The sequence below is a fragment of the Monodelphis domestica genome, chromosome 7 (assembly GCF_027887165.1).
Source record: "Monodelphis domestica isolate mMonDom1 chromosome 7, mMonDom1.pri, whole genome shotgun sequence".
Classification (NCBI taxonomy): Eukaryota; Metazoa; Chordata; class Mammalia; order Didelphimorphia; family Didelphidae; genus Monodelphis; species Monodelphis domestica.
In genome coordinates, this window is record NC_077233.1 from 131,963,091 (window position 1) to 131,986,177 (window position 23,087).

Genomic DNA, 23,087 nt, shown 5'->3' on the forward strand with positions numbered 1-23,087 from the left:
CAGGAAATGATTTACAGGACACCAGACTCTGCATTTCAGAGGTCTCCAGTGTACCATAAAAAATATATTATAAAGGAATAATCTTTATCTGAACTGAAGCTGCAGAGAAAGAACACATGTCCAGCTGAGAGCAGCATTGAGCTTTTGTTCACTATGGGAAAAGTCCATGTTCTTCATCTTATTTGATTAACATTTTTTTTCCTTGGCACCAGGTATCTAGTTAATATTTAGACACTATATACGTTTTTCTTTCAACTGTTGGACCTATTATATGATCAAACAAAGCTGGAGATGCCAGCTGCATTACCATGCAAGGCAAAAGGCAGCTCCATGAAACACCCAGGCACAGTTGGCTTTTGAAAGGGGCTCTGAAGGAGGCCACTCTCCCTTGGAGAGCCAGACCGGTATTCCCGGTGTTCGAATTGTGAATTCTTTTTCCGAAAAGCTACCACAGGGACCCCCTGTCCCAGGAAGGTGACCCTACCTTGGGGTTTGCACCATTACTCTGCACTTCCCTCTTTCTTTCTCTAATCCCTCAAAAAGATGAGGGAAAGAATTGTCCTTGTTTACGGTTTATTCTCCATTCTGATGATCCTTTTTCTCCCAGTAAAGGTCGCTGTCCTAGTGCATGGTGTCTCTGGTACAACAAGAGTATTGGATATAGGCTAACTATATTATAATTGGCCTTTTAATGTTCTCCCGTGTGTTTCTAGGGATGTGATCTAACCCACAACGTATCTGAAAGCCAGTTAATAAGCGGTTTCATAACATGGTTCAGCTGTAGTATCCTTTGGATTCCTAGTAATGGGGGAGGAAAACGTAACCACCTGTAGCTAGCCTAGGTATTCTTAGGGAGGTGAATAACCAGTACGTTCCCTTTCCTAGGAGAGTACTGGGCCAGCAAAATTGCACAGCCCATGGCCAAGGACCACATGGAGAGAGACACTGTGTAAAATCTCCATCCTTCAAGGTTGGGGGTGGGGTGAAGAAAAGAGAGCAATGAGTGCGAAGAAAGGCTAGTTTGAGAACAGAAACGAGGAAGGAAGCAGGAAAAAAAAGCAGGCAAGGAAACACATGTCAATGAACTGGAGACAAATCCCTTAGGGGTGCGGTCCGGGAGGAAGGGGAGCCGAGTGAGACCCCAAGCTAGGGAGCCCCCTGGCGAGAAGGGATAAACGAGACCAAATCCCCGGAGCGCTCTCGCTAAGCTCCCTGGCCCTCTTGGCACCGGCCCGGGCTCCGTGCGATCCTCTTGTGCGCCCTGGGGACCTGGCGACATAGCAAGGGAAGAACAGGGTATGGAGAGCTACAGGCATCCAGGCAGGGAAAGATTAGGGCAGGGAAGAGAGACCCTAGGGCCGCCTCAGGTGAGGGCGCGCTAGGCACGCCCCCTCCCCACCCGGTGCATCCTTCCCAGCCCTATTCCCAGTGCGCTCTCCGCTTTCCTCCCCTCCTTCCCGGGGGTGCGCGTGATCCGCCCCCCAAGCTTCCCAGTGGCGGGCGGGCGCGCGCCCTGCCCCCCTCTTCTCCTCCCCTCCCCGCTCCTCTCCCGGCAGAAAGTTAGCAGCGGGGAAGGAACTCAGGGCTGCAACAGTGTGAGGCGGCGGCGGCTGTAGAGGCAGCATCAGCGGCGGCGGCGACTGAGGAGGAGGAGGAAGAAGACGCGGATCTGGAGACGGAGGTTGGAGCAGGTGCCACCGGCTGCACAGGGAGTTTCGCGCGCCCCCCTCAGTCCCCTTCCCAGAGGCTGAGGGGGGGTGGTGGGGGAAGCCCGGGGCCAACAGCCGGGCTCCGGGGGCAGTGTCGGGAGGGCCATGCGGCGGGGCTCCCCCCAAGTGCAGCGGGACAGCGGCGGCGGCTGGAGGAGCAGCCGGGGCCGGGGGCGCATCGGCGTCTCTCCATGCAACCCGGGCGGCTCGGCGGCGGCGGCGGGGGCGGCGGCTGAAATCATGTCCGGGCAGCGCCGGGGGCTGCTGCTGCCGCCGCCGCTGCTGCTACCGCCGCCGCCGCCGCTGCCGCGAGCGGGGAACCGCGATGGCCCAGTGGCCCGCGCCACCGCCGCCGCCGCCCACTGCCTCCTCTAAGGGGCCCCCAGCGCGCAAGCTGCTCTTCATGTGCACCCTGTCTCTGTCCGTCACCTACCTGTGCTACAGCCTCATGAGCTGCTACAGTTCTCTGCAGTTCCCGCTGGCTCTGCAGGAGCCGCCCGGCGCTGGGGAGCCCTCGGGCGGCCCCCCTCCCAGCCCACCGCTGTTGCCCTCCCTCCTGCCTCCCCGTGTCCAGCTCGGCCCCTCGCGCCCGCCGCCGCCACCGCCGCCGCCGTCCCTGGGAGCGCTGGCCAACGCGAGCCGAAGGGAGCCACCGGACTCCCCCCAGGCCCCCGGAGAAAACTGGGGGCCGGGGAGTAGCGGCGGAGGGGGAGCAGCCAACCGGGACGCCTGGATCCGGACCCCCCTGGCCCCAACCGAGATGATTACGGTGCAGAGTGGGCTCTTTGAGAGAGACCCCCATGAGTCCAGTACCACGGACGAGGAGCTGACCGGTCGGAGGGGGAGCAATAGTACCAGCGGAGGAGGAGAAAAGGGGGGGCCTGGCTCTGGCACCACTACCCCGGACTATGGGGAGAAGAAGCTACCGCAGGCGCTGATCATCGGGGTGAAGAAAGGAGGAACCCGGGCTCTGCTGGAGGCGATCCGAGTGCACCCAGACGTGCGGGCAGTGGGCGTGGAGCCGCACTTCTTCGACAGGAACTACGAGAAAGGGTTGGAGTGGTACAGGTAGGGGTAGGGGTATTGGCAAGGGCAGGGTGAGACGGGGCGGGACTGTAGAGGCAAAGGAAGGCTGCAGACAAGGTGATGGGGAGAATGTAGAGAAAGGAAACAGCCCTTTCTCTGTCTAAAGAGCAGTCTTTAACTTAGGACTCGCCCCCTTTCCAGGAGCCCGAGAAATGTGGTTCCTTAACCTCTGCTGAGGAGCATCTTTAACCCCACTGGGCTGCTCTAGGGAGGGAGCATTGGGTAATTCCTCCTCTGGAGAATTAGAGATCGAGATCGCTTAATTTTGCTTCGAGGAAAGAAGAGTTCCACTCGTGTACATGTTTTAAATCTCCAAGGGTCAGGGCTGTGAATACCTCAGGCAGTGCGGGGCGGGGGCGGGGTGGGGGTTGTGGCTGCCAGCTTGGCTAGGGCTGGGACTGTATTGCCTCGCGAGCCAGAGTCCCCTGTCCTCTTCCTAGCGTCTCGGTGGACAGCAGGTGTCTCTGAAACCGAGGCCCCCTTGCCCTTGGCTTTCCCTTCGTTTTTCAGTGTTTAATGATAAAGCCTTATTGTGGAATAGAGCTTAAAAAGACTGGAAGAGCAGAAAGGCTTCTAGATCCTTTGGGATCTTTCGAAATTTTTCTCAGACACACAGGCACCTGAGTTAAGAGAAGGCACAACTCAAGGTTTTTAGGTCGATTGGAAATGGAAAAGATGCCACTGAGAATACTATGTAGTTCTGGCTTTCTGTTGTTAAAGATCCAGGATGTTTTCAACCCCCAGAGCCATTCCCTCTTGTCCTCTTGTGCAAAACAGGCACTATATTTATTTTGTGTTAGGGTGCACCAATTTCTGAATGGCAGTATGCTACCTATGAGCTTTTATTGTACACCTGTGCCCTTCTATGGTTCCTTTCCATCAGATGAAAGCCCGTGTTATATGAGACTCCATATAAATCACTTTCTCTTGGTATCAGCCAATGGTAGAGATAGATAAGAGATGAGAAAGTTAAGTTCAGGTAAAACTAATAACCCCTTCTTTCTTATTTCTGATACCATTCAAAAGAACATTTTCTATCCTAGACACCAACCAAGAAAATAGCCTTTTTCTTTGTTCTTCTCTTCTCACCCTGTAAACAGGAAATCTGAAAGGCTGGCTCCAATTCTGTTACATTTCTATAATTAATTACAATTGTCAAATATAAACACAGACTTGTCAGCTAAGGGGATGCTATCCTTTTAAAGAAGCAATAAGTGAATAAGGAGCATTTGTTCCTTGACAGGTTTCTGGTGTTCTAATAGGCATTTGTCCAGGTACTTACCCCAGCTAAAATTATGGATTGTGAAAGTTTTTTTTTTCTTTAAGATACAACCAAACTTCAGAAACCTGTGATAAATGTGTCCAAATCACGATCAATTTATTCCACTTTTGAAAATATGATGCAAGGTTTAAAAACTTGTGAGGGTTACATTGATGTACAAACATTCTGGTACATTAAATTGAAATAGCAAATGTGACTGTTAATGTCTTGTGTTGGTTTCAACAGAGAGAACTAATTGGAATATTTTAGGAGGCTTCAAACATCCCCTTCCTATCAAAACATAAAACAGCAAACCCCCAATTTAACTGGGTGAAAATAGTATTTACTACACTGGGAAGCCATGGCTTCCAGAATGTGATGATCATTAAGAAGGCATTAGTATGATTAGCCGGACATGAGCCAAAGAAGCAACTGCCATGATGGCTGACCCCTGGAAGCTGGGGGTGTTTGAATGTACTACCAGTTGGTTCTAGAGATGGCTGCTTTCTTCTTGACATTATTTCATTTTTTCTGCTGTATGGGGGATGGTTGCCTTTTTCTCTTTTTTTCTCCTGCTCCCCCAGCTGCAATTGAAGACAAAGCACCTTTGGATGGGGATTGTTGGCATTTGGGAAGTTGAGTATTTATGGATGTAGGGAAATTCTGGTCTAGAGGGTATTTTAATAGTCACTCCAGGGAACTTTAGCCAAGTGGCAAATAACCAATTGGGAGAAAGATAAAACAAAGGCCAAATCTTTCTATATGCACGCTACTTTGCAGAAACCAGGAAAAAGAAACTGAGACTATTGTTATACCTGCTTAAAGTTGCTGCAGAGAACATACTGGTATGAGAACCAAGTTTAGAAGCATGAGGGAAGACCTGTAATTTGGTTTGGAGTTGTTCAAGATAGGTTGTGCTACACATGATAGGGTTTTCCTACTTTTTTTTTCTATGCCTAGACCACAGGAAGAAGATGAATTGTTACTGTTGGTTTCCTGGAAGTAGAAGCTATATATGGTCTCTTGTACCTGAATACTATTAGAGTTCGTTTGATTTGTTTGGATGCTTAGCTTTTTCTCCTTGGTATTGTGGGGGTAACAATCTTGTTGCACCAATAGGGTAGGGCCTATATATCTTTGTTTACCATATGGTATCCCTGATGACCAGTATGATGTCTTAATCATAACCCTGAAGATGGATGATGAATATTGGTGACTGACAGCTCTGAAACTGGGACTCATTTATACCTAATATGGGCTTACACATTACATTACCTCTTAATGTGCCTGTCTGTGATGAAGAAGGGGCACTTTAAGAATGCTATATGCTTTACCCCTACTAGTTCATTCCAAATCTGAAGTTCCTTTGAAGAGTTTTTCCTTACCCCAAATACTTGGACCTTTTGGGCATGAGAGTCCATGATGTTGAGCCTTTTCAGAGAGGGATTCCCAAATCTGGAACCTGATAGTGAATCTTCCATTAATTCCTCCCACCCACCCATTCTCCATTTCTGTGTAGTGGGTAATAATAGGAAAGGGAACAGAGAGGCATCAATCCCATCATGGCAGACAAAGAAACTGAGGCCCAGAGAGAAAAAGAAGTCTTCAGGGAAACTGGGGATAGAAATTGTGGCTTATGATTTCCAGTCTGGTTCTCTAATCTATTAGGCTGTGGTATTTATAGTAAATGTAATGGTTTCTTTGCTTGCACCTCTTATCCTTTTTGGAATCTTACAGCACCATTTACCTAATGAGAGAGCCACTTAATTATAGGTTGAGTTTCCCCCCTTCCCTTTTCTGTGCTTTTATGTTTTACTTCTATTACCTGTTAATTTTGTAGAATGTTTCTTGTTTTTGTATTTTGGAAAAGGAAAACAGGGACACGTTAATGGTTGATCTCTGTAGAACTGGGGAGTTTTTTCTTCATAACCAGATGAACAGCCCTACAATTTTTATCCTCAGGATCACCTACTCCCATTGTTTTCTATTATGTTGTTAATTTCATGCTTTTTCTGAAAATTATTGAACTGGAAAGGAGGGACCGTAGAAACTCTACCATATAATGCTAGTATGGGAAGGGATATTTTTTAGTCCAATCCTTAAATTTTATAGAGGAGAAAACTGAAGCCCACTAAGGGCCAGTGTCTTTCTTAAGCTTACCCCTCTAGTTAATGGCAGAACAGTGCCTGGAATTTAGGTCTCAACTCTAGGGACAGGGTTCTTTCCATTATGTTCTCCTCCCTTGGCACTGTTTGAGGGGATGCTAGACTGCTGGATTATGTAGAACATCTATATTATGCAGAGAAATTAAAACAACAGAGAAAATGCCCTGGGTTCAAAAGCAACCACTGATACTACCTCTGTGATCTTGGACAAACCATCTTTCTGAATTTCAGTATCCTCATCAGTAAAATGAGCAGATTGAACTGGTTATCCTTATAGTGTTGGTGTCAAACTCAAAAACAGAAATTGATCTCTGAGATCATATTTTGATTTAGAAAACTTCAAATGAACATATTTTCGATTTACTTTATTTTAATAAATATTTTCCAACTGTATCTTAATCTAATTCAGTCTGCATGTTGAAACTTTGCTGTGGTAGTCATGCCTTAGAGTACCAAAGCTATGATCCCTTGTAATAATCCTTCTTGGATTGACACAGCTCAAGGCCTTATTTATTAAGACATATTAAAAGAAAAAAAAAGATTTAGGTAAAACCTAAATCTGCTCTCAGACCTGTTGCTTCTGGTTTATGGAAGCTGGATTTTCTTTTTGTTTTTTGGGAAGAGATAGGGACACAAGTGAAAAACAAACAAGGAAGGAATAGCCATAGTGAATAAAGCTAGCCTTTTGAACCTTTCTCCAAACTATACCATAACTGCTTGTTTCATTACTTTTCTTTAACTTCCACTCAGTTACTGAATGATAGGAAATGATTATAGATGGTTCAGAAACAGGCTGGACCATAAAGGCCCTTTCAATTCTAGGGTTTGATGAACAATGAGTCCCCTTAAGTCATCCTCACTTTCATTAGCTCATGCTTAAATCCAACTCACTGTGAGAAGGCTGGTTTCAGAAACACCCAAATTAATAAAATTCTCACAAATTCATGGAGTTTTAGAGGTTTGGATCTTAACGCTGTTGCTGCCCAACTAGCCAATTTGGTATAATGGAAAGAATGTTAGACTTGGGAGTCAGGCATCATGGCTTTGAGTTCTGTCTCTGATACTTACTAGCTCCATGCTTGGAGGCAAGTCACCTTGGCTCTCTGGGCATCTTTCCCTCATCTGTAAAATGGGAACAATATCACTTGTGCTTGGGGAAAAGCTTAAAGTGTTCCAGAACTGTGAGTTATTACTAATCTCCCTGGTCCTAATCTGCAAAATGGGGACAATGATGTTTACATTACTTAGGCCATTAGAATTATGAGGAAAGCTCTTTGGAAGCATTAAAGCCCTATAGGAATGTGACTTTTTATTCTTCTGATCTTAAAGCAGTGGTTCATGGGATTCTCTTAGGAATTCTTAGTGCGTATCACAGAGTTTTTCTTTTTTTTTTTTTTATTATTCCTAAGAAGACTTGTTTTTGAGAAACAGACAGGCATAGAGCTTTCCTGCACAAACTCTCCAAGTAAAGAAGGAGTGTGACAGTTTATGGGCCCTTTATGTCTTAAGTTGTGTGGTATAAAGATTGGGATTCTCCTACAGTGCTTCCCTGTCTCCAGGAGATGGCCACCAGAGGTCCCCCCTTCTATGTGCATAGAGAGGCAGTATGATGTGGTGGGGGAAAAAACAGACTTGGGACTGCCAATTGACCATCCTAGATTCTAATTCCAGCTCTGCTAATAGACTTGACCAAAGAACTTCTCTCCTTCTACACACAACCCTAATTCCACTGGGCTTTGGGACTGGGGTAACATACAATGAGAAGGTTGGATTAAATTCTCTCTAAGGTCCTTTCCATCTTGTATAATTTGTAGCATCCTAGGGCTTAGTTTTCTCATCTCTAACATGAAAGAATTGGGCTAGAGGATTTTTGAGGTTCTATCTAGTGCTAAATTTTGTGATCCTGGAATCATAGACTATAAGGGTCAGATATCATCCAGTCCAACCCTTTCATTTTTCATGTAAGGAAATTGAGGTATAAAGATATTAAGTGATTTCCCATGATCCCATGGCTAGTGTCAGACAAGCTCTGAACCCAAGTCCAGTGCCCTATCCACCATGCTATACTGTCTCTTAGCTGGGTTAAATACAACAATCCACACCTGTGTTAAAAACAACTTCATAAGTACAGGAAGGGATAGAAACGATTTGACAGCCATGCATGGAATAAGAAACTGAATGTGGGTTCCAAATGGTGGGTATCGTTTGTAAAATGTAGCACCCCAAACAGTATACAGTATCCCATATGGAATCTAACTTGAGTCAGCAGAGTAAAATATGCTGAAAATGTAGCTTAAGCTAGTCAAGTGAGGGGGTTTGAGTCAATGGCCTGAAAGGTCCTTTTTAGCTCTACTCTATCATCTTATGAATTTCTTCTTATTAGTTGCAAGTCATCATTCAGAATTATTTAGGTATTTTTTTTTGTCTTGGATCCCAGTTCTATCTGATGCATTAGCTAGCCATTCCAGTATTTTGTCATCCACAAATCTGATAAACATTCAAGTCATTGGTAAAAATGCTGAATAGTACAGGACTGAGGACAGAGCCCTGTTTAAACACTTTAAAATCATTCCAGAAAGTGGCAGGTACAGTGACATCTTTCCCCTTGCCAGAGTTGTGGTTTATGTATGTTATTTTTATTTCACTGCTCTAATATGTTTTCTTACTTTTACGTGGGGATTTTACAAATAGCAGCAGAATGAAGAGATATTCCTCAGACATTTTTACAACCAAAAAACTCTTGATGTCATCAAGAGCAACATGGTGGCAGAAAAATAAAGAGAAGCCATTTTTCATTTAAAGTCAAGCAAGTGAGAAATTTCTTACTGATCTCATTAATCCCAAGTAGCCATTGTTATTAGCTCTAACGTTAACTTATTCTACAAAATATTGTCTTGGTGTTGTGGAAGGAACACCAGACCCAATGTAGGGGACCTGAGTTCTAGTCTTTGCTCTGCCTCTACCAACTTGAATGATCTTTCTAAAGTCACTTCCTTCTTTAAAATGGAGATATTGGACTTGAAAAACATATAAGCCTCCCAAATACTATAATTCTGTGATAACCTTCAGTATAAGAAGCATAGGTTTCTAAAATAGTTACATTAGCACTAAAAGCCATTGAAGAGAAAGTTACAATATGTTTCTCATTTTAAGACAGTCCTGTATTTCAAGAATATGTTTGAATGGGTGATTTCAGAACCTGAAGCAGTTTAAAATAGCTCTCTAGAGAAAACTAGAACTGGATTTCAAAATTTGCTCTCTTGTAACATTAGCAGGTCTTGGGAAAGATTTAGGTTTCTCCAGGTAAATCCAAACAGATGGATTGTTTTAGGAGAGCCATGGGGAGGTTTAGGCTCAATCTCTTGCATTTTCTCGATCATCAGAGGTGTTACTAGTCTGGCTCAGATGCATTTGGAATGCCAAAGACATGTTTATCCTTTAATTTTTCTACTGTAATGGACTCAATTTTGAGACTGATATTGTTCATGGAAACACTTAAAGTTCCATATCTTGTGATGTGATTGTACTCAATAGTGTTTTCTTATCACCCAGACATCATGGTACTGCTGGTGTTTTTTTTCCCTAAATGAATAATGCATTTAAATATAAATGGGAGAGAGAATTTAAATGAATAAAAGGATTCTTTGGGGTTTGCCTTAGAAAGTTTTCAAGATTTCACCTTTGTGCAATAGATAATATATCTTTTGGCTTTATTCCACCCACTCCTTTGGTAAATGAGATCCAGTTATTTCTTTGGTTTCTGTGGCATAACAAGATCCTCCAAGCATTTTGGGAATTTCATTACAAAATTATAATCACTAACTAATCTAAAGACTTCCAAATCTGATACTTTAAAGAATATGTTTTTTTCTTTACTCCCAACCCCATTTCTAATTCTTAACAACCTATATCATTGGAGGGCTAGTTCAAATGCTTCTTACTTCATGGATCCTTCCCTAATTCTTCTAGTTCATCTCTGATCTCATAGTTCTTAATATTCATGTATATCCTTCTAATTTGTATAGTCTACTGAGTATATTTCACTGCCCTCCTTGATTACAAGGGTCTTGAGGGCAGAGACCCATTATCAATTTTTTTATCACTCCTTATTTTTATCACATACATTACACAGTTATTTCAAATTAGGTGTCCTTGAGACATCTGAAACTCAATATGTCCACAACAGAATTCACTATTTTTCCTGCCAAACCCTTTCCTCTATCAAACTGTCCTATTCCTCTCACATTTCTGGGGTGTCTACCTCAGGCATATGAAGACATCCTTCAGTGGAATGGGCAGACAAGAACATTTTGTTCCAATGGATATGAAGGTAGAGGAAGCAGGCACTGTGGAGCGCTTAGAACTTGGTCAGACATTGACGATGCCAAAGTCATCCATTGTATCCCAAGCCATGACCAATTTTCCTGACTTTTGTTTTGCCAATGGATTTCAATGGCTCTGGAAGAGAATGAGGCTGATGACTGTGTGCAACACTGCCTTACCTAAATCCAATTTATGCATCTGTCAAAAGACATTACCAGTGATGTCATTTTGGTCTTCTTGGAGCATGGAGGACAACTATCAACCATTTCTGTCCTAAGCACCTTCATCCTTCCAGCTTTGTAAACTCAGCATTAATTTCAGCCCTTCACTCCTTTAACCCCTCATATCCAATAGGATATTTTTCCTTTCATTTCTCTCATGTCTAAGCCCTTTTTGCCACTCACATAGTTATCACCTTGGTTCAGACTTGCCTAGACTATTGTTCCAACCTCCTAATTGGTTTCCCTACCTCAAGTCTGTCCCTTTAGCCCAGTTTACACACTGATATCAAATTATTTTTTTCTTAAGCACAGATTTAACCATATGACTCCTCTGTCGACCAACTTCCATGGCTTTCTATTGCCTTTAATCTGTAAACTTCTCTGTTTAGTTTTTAAAACTCTTCATAGCCAGGTCCCATTCTATCTTCTTAGCCTCACCAGATATTACTTCCCTATCTGCACTCTGTGACCCAGCCAGACTGGTCTTCCCTCTGTTCTTCACACATGACTCTCCAAGTCTTATCTCCATGTCTGTATGCTGGCTATTCCATTGAGTCTCTTCAAGATGTAGCTTTAGTATCTCCTTCTGCATGAGGCCTTTCCTTCTCCCTCCAATTGACAGTATCCTTTTTCTCAAAATATTTTGGATTTATCTATTTTTTAAAATCTATTTGCATTTATTCCCATTATATTTATTATGCATATATTTATATATTTGTTACCAACAGTTTTAGATGGTAAGCTCCATTTATAAGGGTTGTTTATTTATTTATTTATTTTTTGTTTTCCCAACAGCTAATCCAGTGCCTGGAGTGTATCTTTCAATCATATCAGTCATGTCTGATTTTTTGTGACCGCATTTGGGGTTTTCTTGGCAAAGATACTGGAATAGTTTGTAATTTCCTTCTCCAGTTCATTTTACAGATGAGGAAACTGAGGCAAATATGGTTAAGTGACTTGTCCAGGGTCACACAGTTAATGCCTGAGGCTGGATTTTGAGCTCAGATCTTCCTGATTCTAGGTCCAGTGCTCTGGATTTATTTCCTACCTTCCTGGAAAAAAAGCCCATGCACTATGAATAGTGTCTTTTCCATCTCAAAAACCTCTCCATTCTATCTCTAGGAAATTATTCAATCAGTAAGTTTTAGAAATAGGCATGGTCTTCGTTACCGGCTCCATGTGAGCACAGACCACCATGTTTCTATTTGCCCACAGTAATGAATTCCTCCAAATCAATTTCACTGTAATAAGCATTATCCTAAAGGCATAGGGGGAAAAACTTCAGCAACTGGTGACTTAAGGAACAGTTATTTACCAAGTAATTTAACAAGAAACTCCCAGGATGTTTATAAAATGCAACATGATTGTAATTTCAAACTGCCAAAATATTTTTTTTCTCTATTGACCTGTAGTTGTTTTGGTGTCCTGTGTTTCTTGTTATATTTGAACAAAACCTCTTCATAATGTGTGTATTTTATTCACACTTATATCTATGTGCTCACATGCACATGCACACATGTACACACACACACACACACACACACACACATATATATATATATATATATATATATATATATATATATATATAAACATATATAAAGAATTTATCACCCAACCTTTGATTTCATCAGTATGAGTTTCTGGTAAGGAACTTCTATCATGTTAGGGCAGCATCTGTTTTGGTACCTAGGGCACTGATCTGTTAAGAGATAGACCAGAGGTTAAATGGCACATCTAGAATATGTTTGAAGTGGGCCAGATCTCTGCTCAGTATGTCCTGATGCCTTTTATTTGTATGTATTTTCTAGAAATGCATTTATGAGTGAATTTGAATCTCAGCTCTTCTGCTTCTTAGCTATGTGATTTTGGGCAACTCACTTCTTTTCTCTGGACCAATCTGTAAACTGAGGTTACCTTTGAGTCTAAATCTTATCATCTACTAGGTAATATTTATATATTTCTTTAGGGTTTGCAAAGAATTTTATGCTTTTTATCTTAATTGCTCCTCACAACAATCCTGAGAGTTTGATGCTATTATTATCTTCATTTGACAGATGAGAAAACTGAGGTAAACAGAGGCTAAGTGACTTTCCCAAAGTCATATAGTGTAGTAAATGGCTGAGATAGTATTCAAACTCAGGCCCTACTGACTTGAAGTCCAGTGATCTTACCAGGATCCTATGCTTTTGCCAATCTTTTCCTTTTTTCCATCCTCCAAAGAAGAGTGACTTTTCTTGTAAAGATTAACCCCTCCTTTTGTGCCCTAATCTCTCCTCTTTTTTTTCTGGGAGCTTGTTCTCAGCCATTCTTTCATTTTTAATCTTTCCATCTCCACTGATTTATTCCTTTTCCCCCACAAACATTTAAGGATGTAATTTTCTCCATCTTTCAAAAATACACAAACTCTCTCCCCCCCAAATTCCTCTTTCTTTGACCCTGCCATCTCCTTAAACTGTCTCCTCTCTTTTCTTTTTCATAGCCAAATTCTTAAATATGTCAGTCATTACACTCATTACCTCAGCTTCCTCATATCTCTCTCACTTCTCAATCCTTCACAGTTTTCTGACTCCAACAGTACTGATAACTGCCCTCTCCAAGATTGCTGATGGTATCTTAACTGCTAATTTCTGTGGACTATTCTTCAGTGTTTGGCACATACTGCTTACTAAATACTTCTTGATTGATTTAGAATCTTCATGTTACTTGAAAGTTTTGACACTGTCAACCACTCCTTCCTCCTTGTTTCATTGTCCTCCCTTGGCTTTTAAGACACTGATCTTCTTGGTTTTCCTACCTTTACTGTCTCTTGGTCTCCTTTGCTGATTTATCATTTCTCTCTGCCCATTAAGTATGGATCTCTTCCAAGTCTCTTTTTTAGTACCTCTTCTTTCTGTCTCTGTACTCTCTCCCTTGGAGAGTTTATCAGTTCCCATGGGCTCAAATTTCACCATATTATTTCTAAATAGATGACTTAAACCTATTTACCTAGCCCTAATCTCTATTCTGAAATCAGTTCCACATTGCCAGTGGACTCCAAATGGATTTCCCATCATTATTTAAAATTCTGCAATTCCAAATGGAATTTACTATTTCCACTCCCTAATTCACCCATTCTCCACACTTCCCTCTTTCTGTTGAGGGCACTACCAGCTAGATCTCCATTTCCTAATCAATGAAATGAGAGAGTTAGATTAGATGATTTCTTAGGTTCCTTCTAGCTCTAAAACTATGATGCTTTAATTCATCCCAAGGTTCACCACCTTGGAGTCATCTTTGACATCCCTCTCCCATCAGTTACCAAGTCTTGGTGACTCTACTAGCATTTACTAGCATAAAAGTTTACATGTTTATCCTTTTCTTTCTGTTCACATAGCTTCCACTTTAATTCACCCTCCTGTCAACCTTTGCCTGAATGATGACCTCCAAATTGGTTCTTCCACTTTCAGGCTCTCTTCTATTTCATATGTCACCTTCATAGGTCATAGGACTTCTTATTTCCTTTAGGATAAAAATAATCTGATAACCAATAATTTATTATTTATTTAGTAACAATTCTAAGACAGAAGGGAAAGGTCTAGCAAAATGGGGTTAAGTGATTTGCCCAGAGTCACACAGCTAGAAAGTCTCTGAGTTCAGATTTGAACCCAGGTTCTCCTGACTTCAGATCTGGCTCTCTAACCACTATATAGCTGCCCCCTTAGCCAGTCATTTAAAAACTTTGACAGTAAGCCTTCTCTTTTTTCTCCTTTTCCCAGACATTCCATATAATTCCCCTTTATATTTTGTACATTCTAGCCAAAGTGGATTACCAGTCATTCTCTGAACTCATTATTCCATTCCCACTCTCTCTGCTTTTGTACAAATTCTGGGGCCTTACCCCCACCCTGTGCCATTCCTGAAATACTTTTCTTCTTTCATCAGTGCAAATCACTAGCTGATCCATAACTTACACTCTTAGGCTGTTGCCTAGGACATTGAAAGGTTAAATGACAGAGTCACACAGACAGTATTTGTCTGAGGTGGGACTTAAACCAAAGTTTTCTTGATTCTGAGTCTCAGTACCCATCACTCCTTTGAATTTATTTATTTTAAGCCTGTATTTTTTAAAACTTAAATTGAAGGTCCTGGTGCCACATAAGTTAGAGAGAAAAAATCAAACATCTCTGGCAAAATCTTTTGTCTTTCCTGTCCATACATAGCTTGCTTTCCAGCCAGATGTTCCCAATTACCTGTTTGCACCTGCAGGGCCTGGTATTCCAGGTGTTGGGATTGATTGCAACTTTTACAGGAGTTGCATGGTGTGTTGGAAAGAGCATCAGAAAACCCAGGTTTTTAATTTCTGGATCTTGTAATATAGGCCAATAAGGGAGGTTGGTCTCCCCTACACTGGTGAATTGAATGAGAGAGAGAGAAGAGGTTGAGAGACTGAGAGGGGAGAAGAGGTTGATCTTCTCTCTTCCCTTTGGTGAAGACAACCTCAGTTTATTCCCTACGAGTCAGAGTATGTCTCCTCAGAGATTTGGTTTGGGAAGTAGAAGTTAAGAATTGGAGAAGAGAGTTTAGAGAAAGGACCCACTGCCTCCATTCTTGGTCTTAACTGTTCTGTGAGAGGCAGGACATAATTTCCTGCCTCTGGATCCTCCCAATACCCCAACTCCCTCTTTCCCTTTGAGATCTGGGTTCACTCCCCAATCCTAGTCTTGAGCTAATTCTCCTTTTTGGGGAGAGGCATAATTCTCCCCAAATCTTCAGTCCCTTTCCTTGATGTCAGAAAGTAGGCACATTTGATCTATATGATAACTCTTTAATTTAGAATCACTCAGGAAAGGGGAAAAAGGAGAGTTGGATAAGGAAGGTGGGTTGCAGGAATCCCTGAGATTGACAGACTGCCCCCTCCAAATCTTTGGGTCCAGGCTCTAAGGCTTGACCCTTTTTCTGGTTAGCTGCTGGTTGTCTCTATTCTTGAGCTAATCTGGTTATTGCTAAAGTTCAGGACAATTGGGGAGAGAGATGGAGAAAATCTTTAGAGAACATTTCATCAATAGATGGCTTTTTCCAAAGTCCATTATATTATGTTGAATTGAGCTGAGTAAAAGATTTTCAAGGATCTCAAGGAAGTCGTTGGTGTCCAAAAGGGGAACCTCCAGCCTTTGAGACCTTCTCTCAGGCACTCAGCTGAAGGAATCCAGTTGAAGTGGCAGTTTCTGAGTTCCCCTCAACCTCTGTTCTTTCCTTGGAATTCTGAGTCACTTCCTTTCTGCCCTTCCCCCGCATGAGCTGCTTCTTGCTTTCTTGGATCTAATTTCTCTCTTTTGTCATTTCTTCTTTTTGCATATTCCTCTCTCTTACAACCCCCCTCCCCTTTTTCGTCTTGTGTAGAATTGTCACTTTGACAATGTGCTGAGGCGAATAATTTACTTACCGTTGTTTCTTCAGTCTTGTATTTCTATCTATCTATCTATCTATCTATCTATCTATCTATCTATCTATCTATCTATCTATCTATATCTCCTCCTCCCCCCAAATAAGAAAACTGCGTTTCTTTTTTTTTAACTGCCTATGCCTATGTTAAGAAGAGGTTTTGGGAAAATATTCAGGGTAGGTGAGTTTTTGTTACAAGGGTTGATACAATTCAGTTACATGTATTTGGATTAACAATGGAATAACAATATGCAACAATGTTAACTTAACTATTTAGTAATAATATATTAATGATCTATCACTCTTGGTAATATTTTTATAACTCCCTATGTTATCTTATGTTTTCTTAATTTCCCAGTTTTAAAAATGCTTTAATATCTTAAGATATTTAAGTTGCCTATATTATGTGCCCTGTTCTTTCCCTGTTGCTGGCTCTCTAAACTTTGAACTTCCCTTTTTGGCCCTTGCTATTCTCTTTCCCTGATCTAAGTTATGTTAAGATTGTTAGTTTAACTCCTACCCTATGTTAGTATGTTAGTGCTCTAAAATCTATATTACATGCATATATGTTTTCTGTACACCCATTACATATGTTACATATATACATATACATATTACATATATATAAGAGTTCTACTTTGGAGTTCATCAGACAAAAATTTCTTTTCTTCCGGTTTGAGTTCTGCAAGAACTTTATTTACAAGTTTGTACATTTTTCATTATCATGGACCTTGCTTATTTACGACAAGGTTCCTAAATCAATGTATTTAAATGATGTTAAATTTATTATGGTTGGACTGAATATTTAATTGGTGATCGCCAGGGATTTAATTTCTAAATCCCAAATTGAATTACTAAAGTAAAATGGAATTTAGTAGAAGTTTCTTTTACAAAAGAGGGAATATATTAAGGGAGAGAGAGAGAGAAGAGAAGAGAAGAGAAGAGAAGAGAAGAGAAGAGAAGAGAAGAGAAGCTCCAGCTTCTTCTGAGCCAGGTAGAAATTCTAAGGCCCCAGCCAGGGGAAGGGAGTCTCAAGATAATGGGCCTTTCTTGGAGGTTCACACCTTCAGAAAGGGCAAGGAAACTAAGTCAACCTTTACACTCACCACAGTGACCATCTAAAAGGAAAACAGTCTGAGGTCTCCTGCACTAGCTCCTCCTGGGGTCCAGTTCCACAGCCAAGTGTCTTCACTCCAAGTCTGAGTGTTTGTCTTCCAGGCTCTCCTCCAAGTGACACTTCTTCATTCTTGATTCCCCTTGTGTGTCTGTTTCCTCTCTTTAAAGACCTTTTTCTTTTCTGGCACTTCTCCTAAATTCTTATGTCTACCAATTACAGCAGATGCTCCTCTCCAGGACTGCCCACTCAATGTATGAAATGGGTGTCACACCTTTTGTAGTTAGTTTACACCTTTTTGTGGTTAGTTAACACCTCTTTGTAGTTAAAATTGGTAGATCTACTTTAAATACTGAGTTAACACTTTGGGGATTAAAATCTAAAAATAGACCAGGGATTACAATTTTATCTTCACTATCAAGGAAGAGCTAAGTACCTTCATTGTTGCAATCAGGAGATAGCCAAATCCAATCTTCACAATAGTTATGTACTACACATGTTGTGTGGCATGTGCATACTTACTCCCTGCAGATGGATCCTCTTCCCATGTTGACTGCTGTTTCTATCTTCTCTTGTTCCCAATTTATGTGCGTGTTGGATGCATTTCCTTTATGTACATTAATATGTTAGAGATGCCTCATCTTATGCGACAGGTTCCTTGCCAGTTCTTTTTCCTATTTAGTCCATAGGTTTCAGTTCTTTTCTGTGTTTCTTATTGTTCATTTAAAGTCTGTGATGTTTTGGAAGGATTCTTTCACTCTCTGGTCCAGGTGTCTTCATCTGAGCAGGAAACATATTTTCCTGTTGTCTTACCTTGCTTGTAGCTTTCTCTCTCCTTGCACTGGAATATGCATATGTGTAAGTTTTGTTCCAATGTGGTGAGTGTGGGTGTGTAAGAATGGTTGATATTGTATGAGGGTAAGTAAGATGTGTGTGGAATCTTTTCTCACTTGTTTTAGGATTTTGAATGTATATAATATTTTCCTTGTCTAGTAAGGGAGAGAGTGAGGGATGGACAGTTAGATAGATACAGAGGGAGAGTAATGGCTTTTTCTGCTTCCTGGTTTCAAATCAGTCTTTCTTCTGTCATTTATATTTCAGTATCACTTTGATCGGGGCTGTCCATAGCTTGTGTATCCCTATTCTCATCAATTTCACTGTGGGCCAGTACCTCTTGTATGTGGTCTGGGACATTTTCTGATCTAATTTCATCTGGGTCAGATGGGGCAGTGTAGCATTTGACATGTGAAGCATGGTGCCACATTTCTTTCCCTATGATTTTGATCAAGGTAGGGGTTGTAAATGCAACTTGGATTGGTCTATTTTCCATTTTGGGTCTGTTACTGTGCATCTTGTAAAGTTTTTCATGTACACCATGTCTCTGGGTTTGGTGTTGAGCAATGCAAAGTCTAGTGGTACCCTTTGAACCATCAAGCCTAGATCATGTAATCCTTTCAGCCTGTCTTGTATGGTAGCTACATATGTGTATAACTGGCATTCCCCTCCCAGCATGGAAATGTATGATGGCTTTGCAGTTCTCTCTTGCCAGAGTGGTTGTCCATACAGAAACTCAAAGGGGATACGTACAATCTCCTCTGGGCTTTGTCCTTTGGTGGAACAGTGCAAGTGGGAGAACTTTTGTCCACTTGAGGCATGTTTGTGCACATAGTTTTCCTACTGCAGTTTTAAGTTCTCTATTCATTCTTTCCACCTGTCCTGAACTGCTCGGATGGTAAATTGCTTGTAGATTTCCCTTTATTCCCAGATTCTGATAGACTTCTTGCAGGATTTTAGATGCAAAGTGAGACCTTCTATCCGAATCTATTCTATCTGGAATGCCATATCTGGGGATGATTTCTTTCAGGAGTGTCCTGACTATAAAGATTGTGCTATTCTTCTTGGCTGGGGATGCTTCTGTCCACCAAGTTAGCCTGTTTACTATCACTAGGGCATACTTATATCTCTTCTTAGTCTCTCAACCCCTTCTCTCCCTTTCATTCAATTCACCAGTGAAGGGGAGTGCAACCTCTCTTTTTGGCCTATATTACAATCTGTTATCTGTGTTGTTGGGCAAGACCCTCTTTCCTCTTTCCAGTTTGTTCCTTTGTAAAATGAGGAGGACTGAATGAGATGATCCTAAGATCTTTTCTTGCTCTTTTCAAATCTGATCATATGAGGGTATGCAGCATGGCTGAGCTGTCATACTTATCAAGGTCCCTCTTGGTGTCTTGAACTTGCTCTTCTTTTACCTGGTTCTTCTAGCTCCTGAAGACTTAGTGGTTCCTAAATATTGTGGAGGCAGTGCGATGCAGTTAACATCTATTCATGGGTCTGGAATCAAACAACTTTTGTTCAAATATTGGCTTGCCATGTGACTCTGAACAAGTTACTGTATATCTCTAGGACTCCGTTTCCTCAATGGTAGGATAAGGGCTTTGGATTATGTGACCTCTGAGGTCTTTTTGCTAACTCTCACTATAGGAGAAAGAAAGAAATATTTACATAGCACTTACTATATGCCAAGCATTTTTTCAAATATCTCTTTTGATCTTTATAATAATCCTGTGAGATATTTGCTATTATTCTCATTTTGCAGCTGAGGAAACTGAGGCAAACAGTAACTCAATCAGGATCACATTCTAAGTGTCTGAAACCAGATTTGAACTCATGTCTTCTTGACTCCAGGCCCAGCATCCTATCCATTGCACCACCAGCTACCTCCATGACCCTATGGCTTAAAAAAATTAAGAAAGTTTTTTTCCTCACAATTACATATCAATGCAATTTTTCATAATAATTTTCTGACATTTTGTGATCCATGTTTTCTCATTCCCACCTTTTTTTCCTCAAGAAAACAGGTAATATGATATAGAATGTATATATGTTGTCATACAATTATGTGTTGTCATACAATTCATATTTCCATGTTCATCATGTTGTGAAAAAATATACATTACTTATATTAGAGAAAAATTCATGGGGGAAATAAAATGAAGAATGGCTTGCTTCAAATCCGCATGTAGATTCCATCATGTTCCTTCTATAGTAGTAGATAGCTTTTTTATCATGAGTTCTTTGGAGTTGTCCTGGATCCTTGCATTACTGATAATTGTTAAGTCATTCACAGTTGAAAAAAAGCCTATGGCTTTTGATCTTACTGTTTTCTTTGGTTTTCACACCTTCTGGCCTCTGGGTCTTATCTCTGCTTTTCTGTTTTCCTATATGGACCCACTATATATGTGGATTCTGACTTGCCTTCCTGATTCTGATTCATGGCTTTGCATTTATCTTCTGTTCCTGAGTCTACCTCTCCCAGCCCCTACATTGGACTTGCCAAACCCTTAGCTCTTCCTCCATTATCAGTCTGGTCCATGCTTAGACCTATCTTTTGTCTTCTCTTCTGTATCCACAATCTAGAATGCTTTGCTTCATGTGGTCATTGTGACTGCCACCAGTGTGTGTTCATCCTACCCATGCTGTCCTTGAGATTCCGTCCTCTCTCAGCTTTTATCTTTTCATTCTGACAGGTTTCAGTCTTTTCTTTTTACATTTTATCCTATCTGCGCAAAGAAGCTCCTGCAGTCTTTTGATTATGCAATTCAGTTCTGTCTTTCTTGAAGTGTGGGAAACAGAAATTCACACAGAATTCTGGGTACATGGCAGGAGATGCTGATAATATTTTTTGTTTTGTTTCCAATACCTTTCCTGATGATGATAATGATACATTTTTGTAGCACTTACCACATTTGAAAACACTTTTATTTCCATTATCTCATTGGATTTTTAAATAAGACAATGAAGTTCTTCCTTGGAGAAGCAATCAGTAGAGGCCTCCTTCAGCCTCCAGGACCATTTGCCAGAAACCTTTCCTATTAGAGTCATCTGAAGTGGACTTTCCCCTCCTTTCACATTCTAGTTACTTGAAGTGGGCTTTTCTCCTCCCCCTTTTAAAGCAACTTGAAGTGGGTTTTGCCCCTTCCTGAATTAGTTATAATCACCTGAAGTGGGTTTGATGTACCACAGGCTAGCCTCTTTCATCTCAGCATTCAAATGAGAACCTTGGGAATAAACATGTCCCTAAATTGGGGCTACCCTTATATAAAGATGAGTAAATTTCTACTTTCTCGTGCTCTGAATCCTAAGATTCACAACTACCATCTACCTAGCTCCAAAGTGCCTTTCTCTGCAATATCATCCCAAACTTTCATCCTGGGGCAGTTCAGTCCTGCCTAATCCATATCTGCTGTGCTTATGCCCTCTGGAATCCTCACAAAATTCTTTTCATCCTTAAGTCCTTTCTTTGAAACTCTTTCCATCTCCTGGCACTTACGGAAACCTGACCTTCCCTTGATAATGCATCCCTTATCACTCACCAATTCTGGGTAGAAGGAGAGGAATCATCTGCTTCCCTGGGCTCTTTTCCATTGAAGTTCATGGTCTTAGATGAAATAGCAATCCCCCAGTTGTTTTTGCTGTTTTCTCTCTGTCTTCAGGGAGCTCCTGTCTTCTTCAGTGTTCAAAAGATCCAGAAGGCTGCTTAGAATCATAACCTCAGAATGTCAAACTTGGAAGATACCTTAGAACATAGAATTTTAGAGCTGGTATGAACCTCTGGACAGAGAGGGCCAAGCCCCTAAAGAGACCTGAGAACAGAGAACATTAATCATTTATCCAATCTTGTATACCACACTTCTGCTGATTTCTTCCTTTAATGTGTTTTATCTAATTTTATTTTATGAAAACAATACTCAGCACTCTCTCCTCTTCTCTTTATAAAAGGAAAATAAATATGTTTGCTGCCTTTTAATTGTTCAAGGACTTGTCTTCTTTTAAAGCATGGGATTCAGCGGGAGATGAAGGTTTCTTTTTAACTTTTCCCAAGTGATCACAATTGGAGTGCATGAGTGCCTTAGAAATCTTTACATTTCAAAGGATGATGGTGCTTATTAATAACCATTTGCCTACGAGCATGATGTGAGAGACTAAACTCCCTGTGTTTTAGGTGTGTGGGCCAGGGGTAGAGTTCTTGTATGTGCCTAACATGGTGGAGGGGGAGTGGGCCGGTAAGTAGGCTTATTTCCCTTAGCAGCTGCCTAGCAACCAGCTTCTTGGGATGGGGTGGGGATAGGGGGAGACAGTTCAGGAAGTGTTAAGAGAGCGTGATATTCTGAATGGCAAATAAGCTAGGTTTCTCACACTGGATCTCTTCAGAGAATAGTCAACCTGACTGGAGGATAACCCACTAGAGAAATAGGGTGACTATATGAAATCTTTTTAGGAGAAAAGATGTAGTTTCTTTCTATTAATTTCTTCTTTGGCTATAGTTGCCCTGCAGGGGACCTTACAATGTTGGCCCCTGGGCTATTCCAAAGGGATCACACTCTTTAATGCTTCAGTTTACTTTTTCTTAATAATAGTATAACAAGAGTGTTTGTCATTTTAAGCATTCTAGGTGGAGGTGAGTTACCACATATGGGGATGTTATCGCTATCATGATTTTCAGCTACTAAAGTCACAGTGATATCACACAACCCAATATAGCAGAAAGAGCCCTTGAAAGAAGAGCCAGGAGACCAGGACTCTATTGTGGCTCTCCCTCCTATCACCTGCATGACCATGGACGAGCCATTTTAACTCCCTAAGCCCAAGGCACCTCATCTGTAAAGTTGGGAAACTATTTACCTATGGTGACTAAATTATCATGGTTAGTACAGTTAGTACAAATACAAATGGGTCAGCAAACTAGAGCCTATGGGCCAAATCTGGCCTACTGAACTATATTTG

General features: G+C 41.4%; 1 protein-coding gene across 1 annotated transcript in view; it reads left to right on the forward strand.

Moving 5' to 3' along the window:
• Positions 1-1,509: 1,509 nt before the first annotated feature.
• HS3ST4 (heparan sulfate-glucosamine 3-sulfotransferase 4) overlaps positions 1,510-23,087 on the forward strand; it is a 458,553-nt gene continuing 436,975 nt past the window's right edge. Inside the window, exon 1 of the mRNA XM_001370332.3 lies at positions 1,510-2,777. Within this exon, the coding sequence (XP_001370369.2) occupies positions 2,035-2,777 (743 nt within the window). The 5' untranslated portion in view covers positions 1,510-2,034. The remainder of the gene's footprint in view (positions 2,778-23,087) is intronic.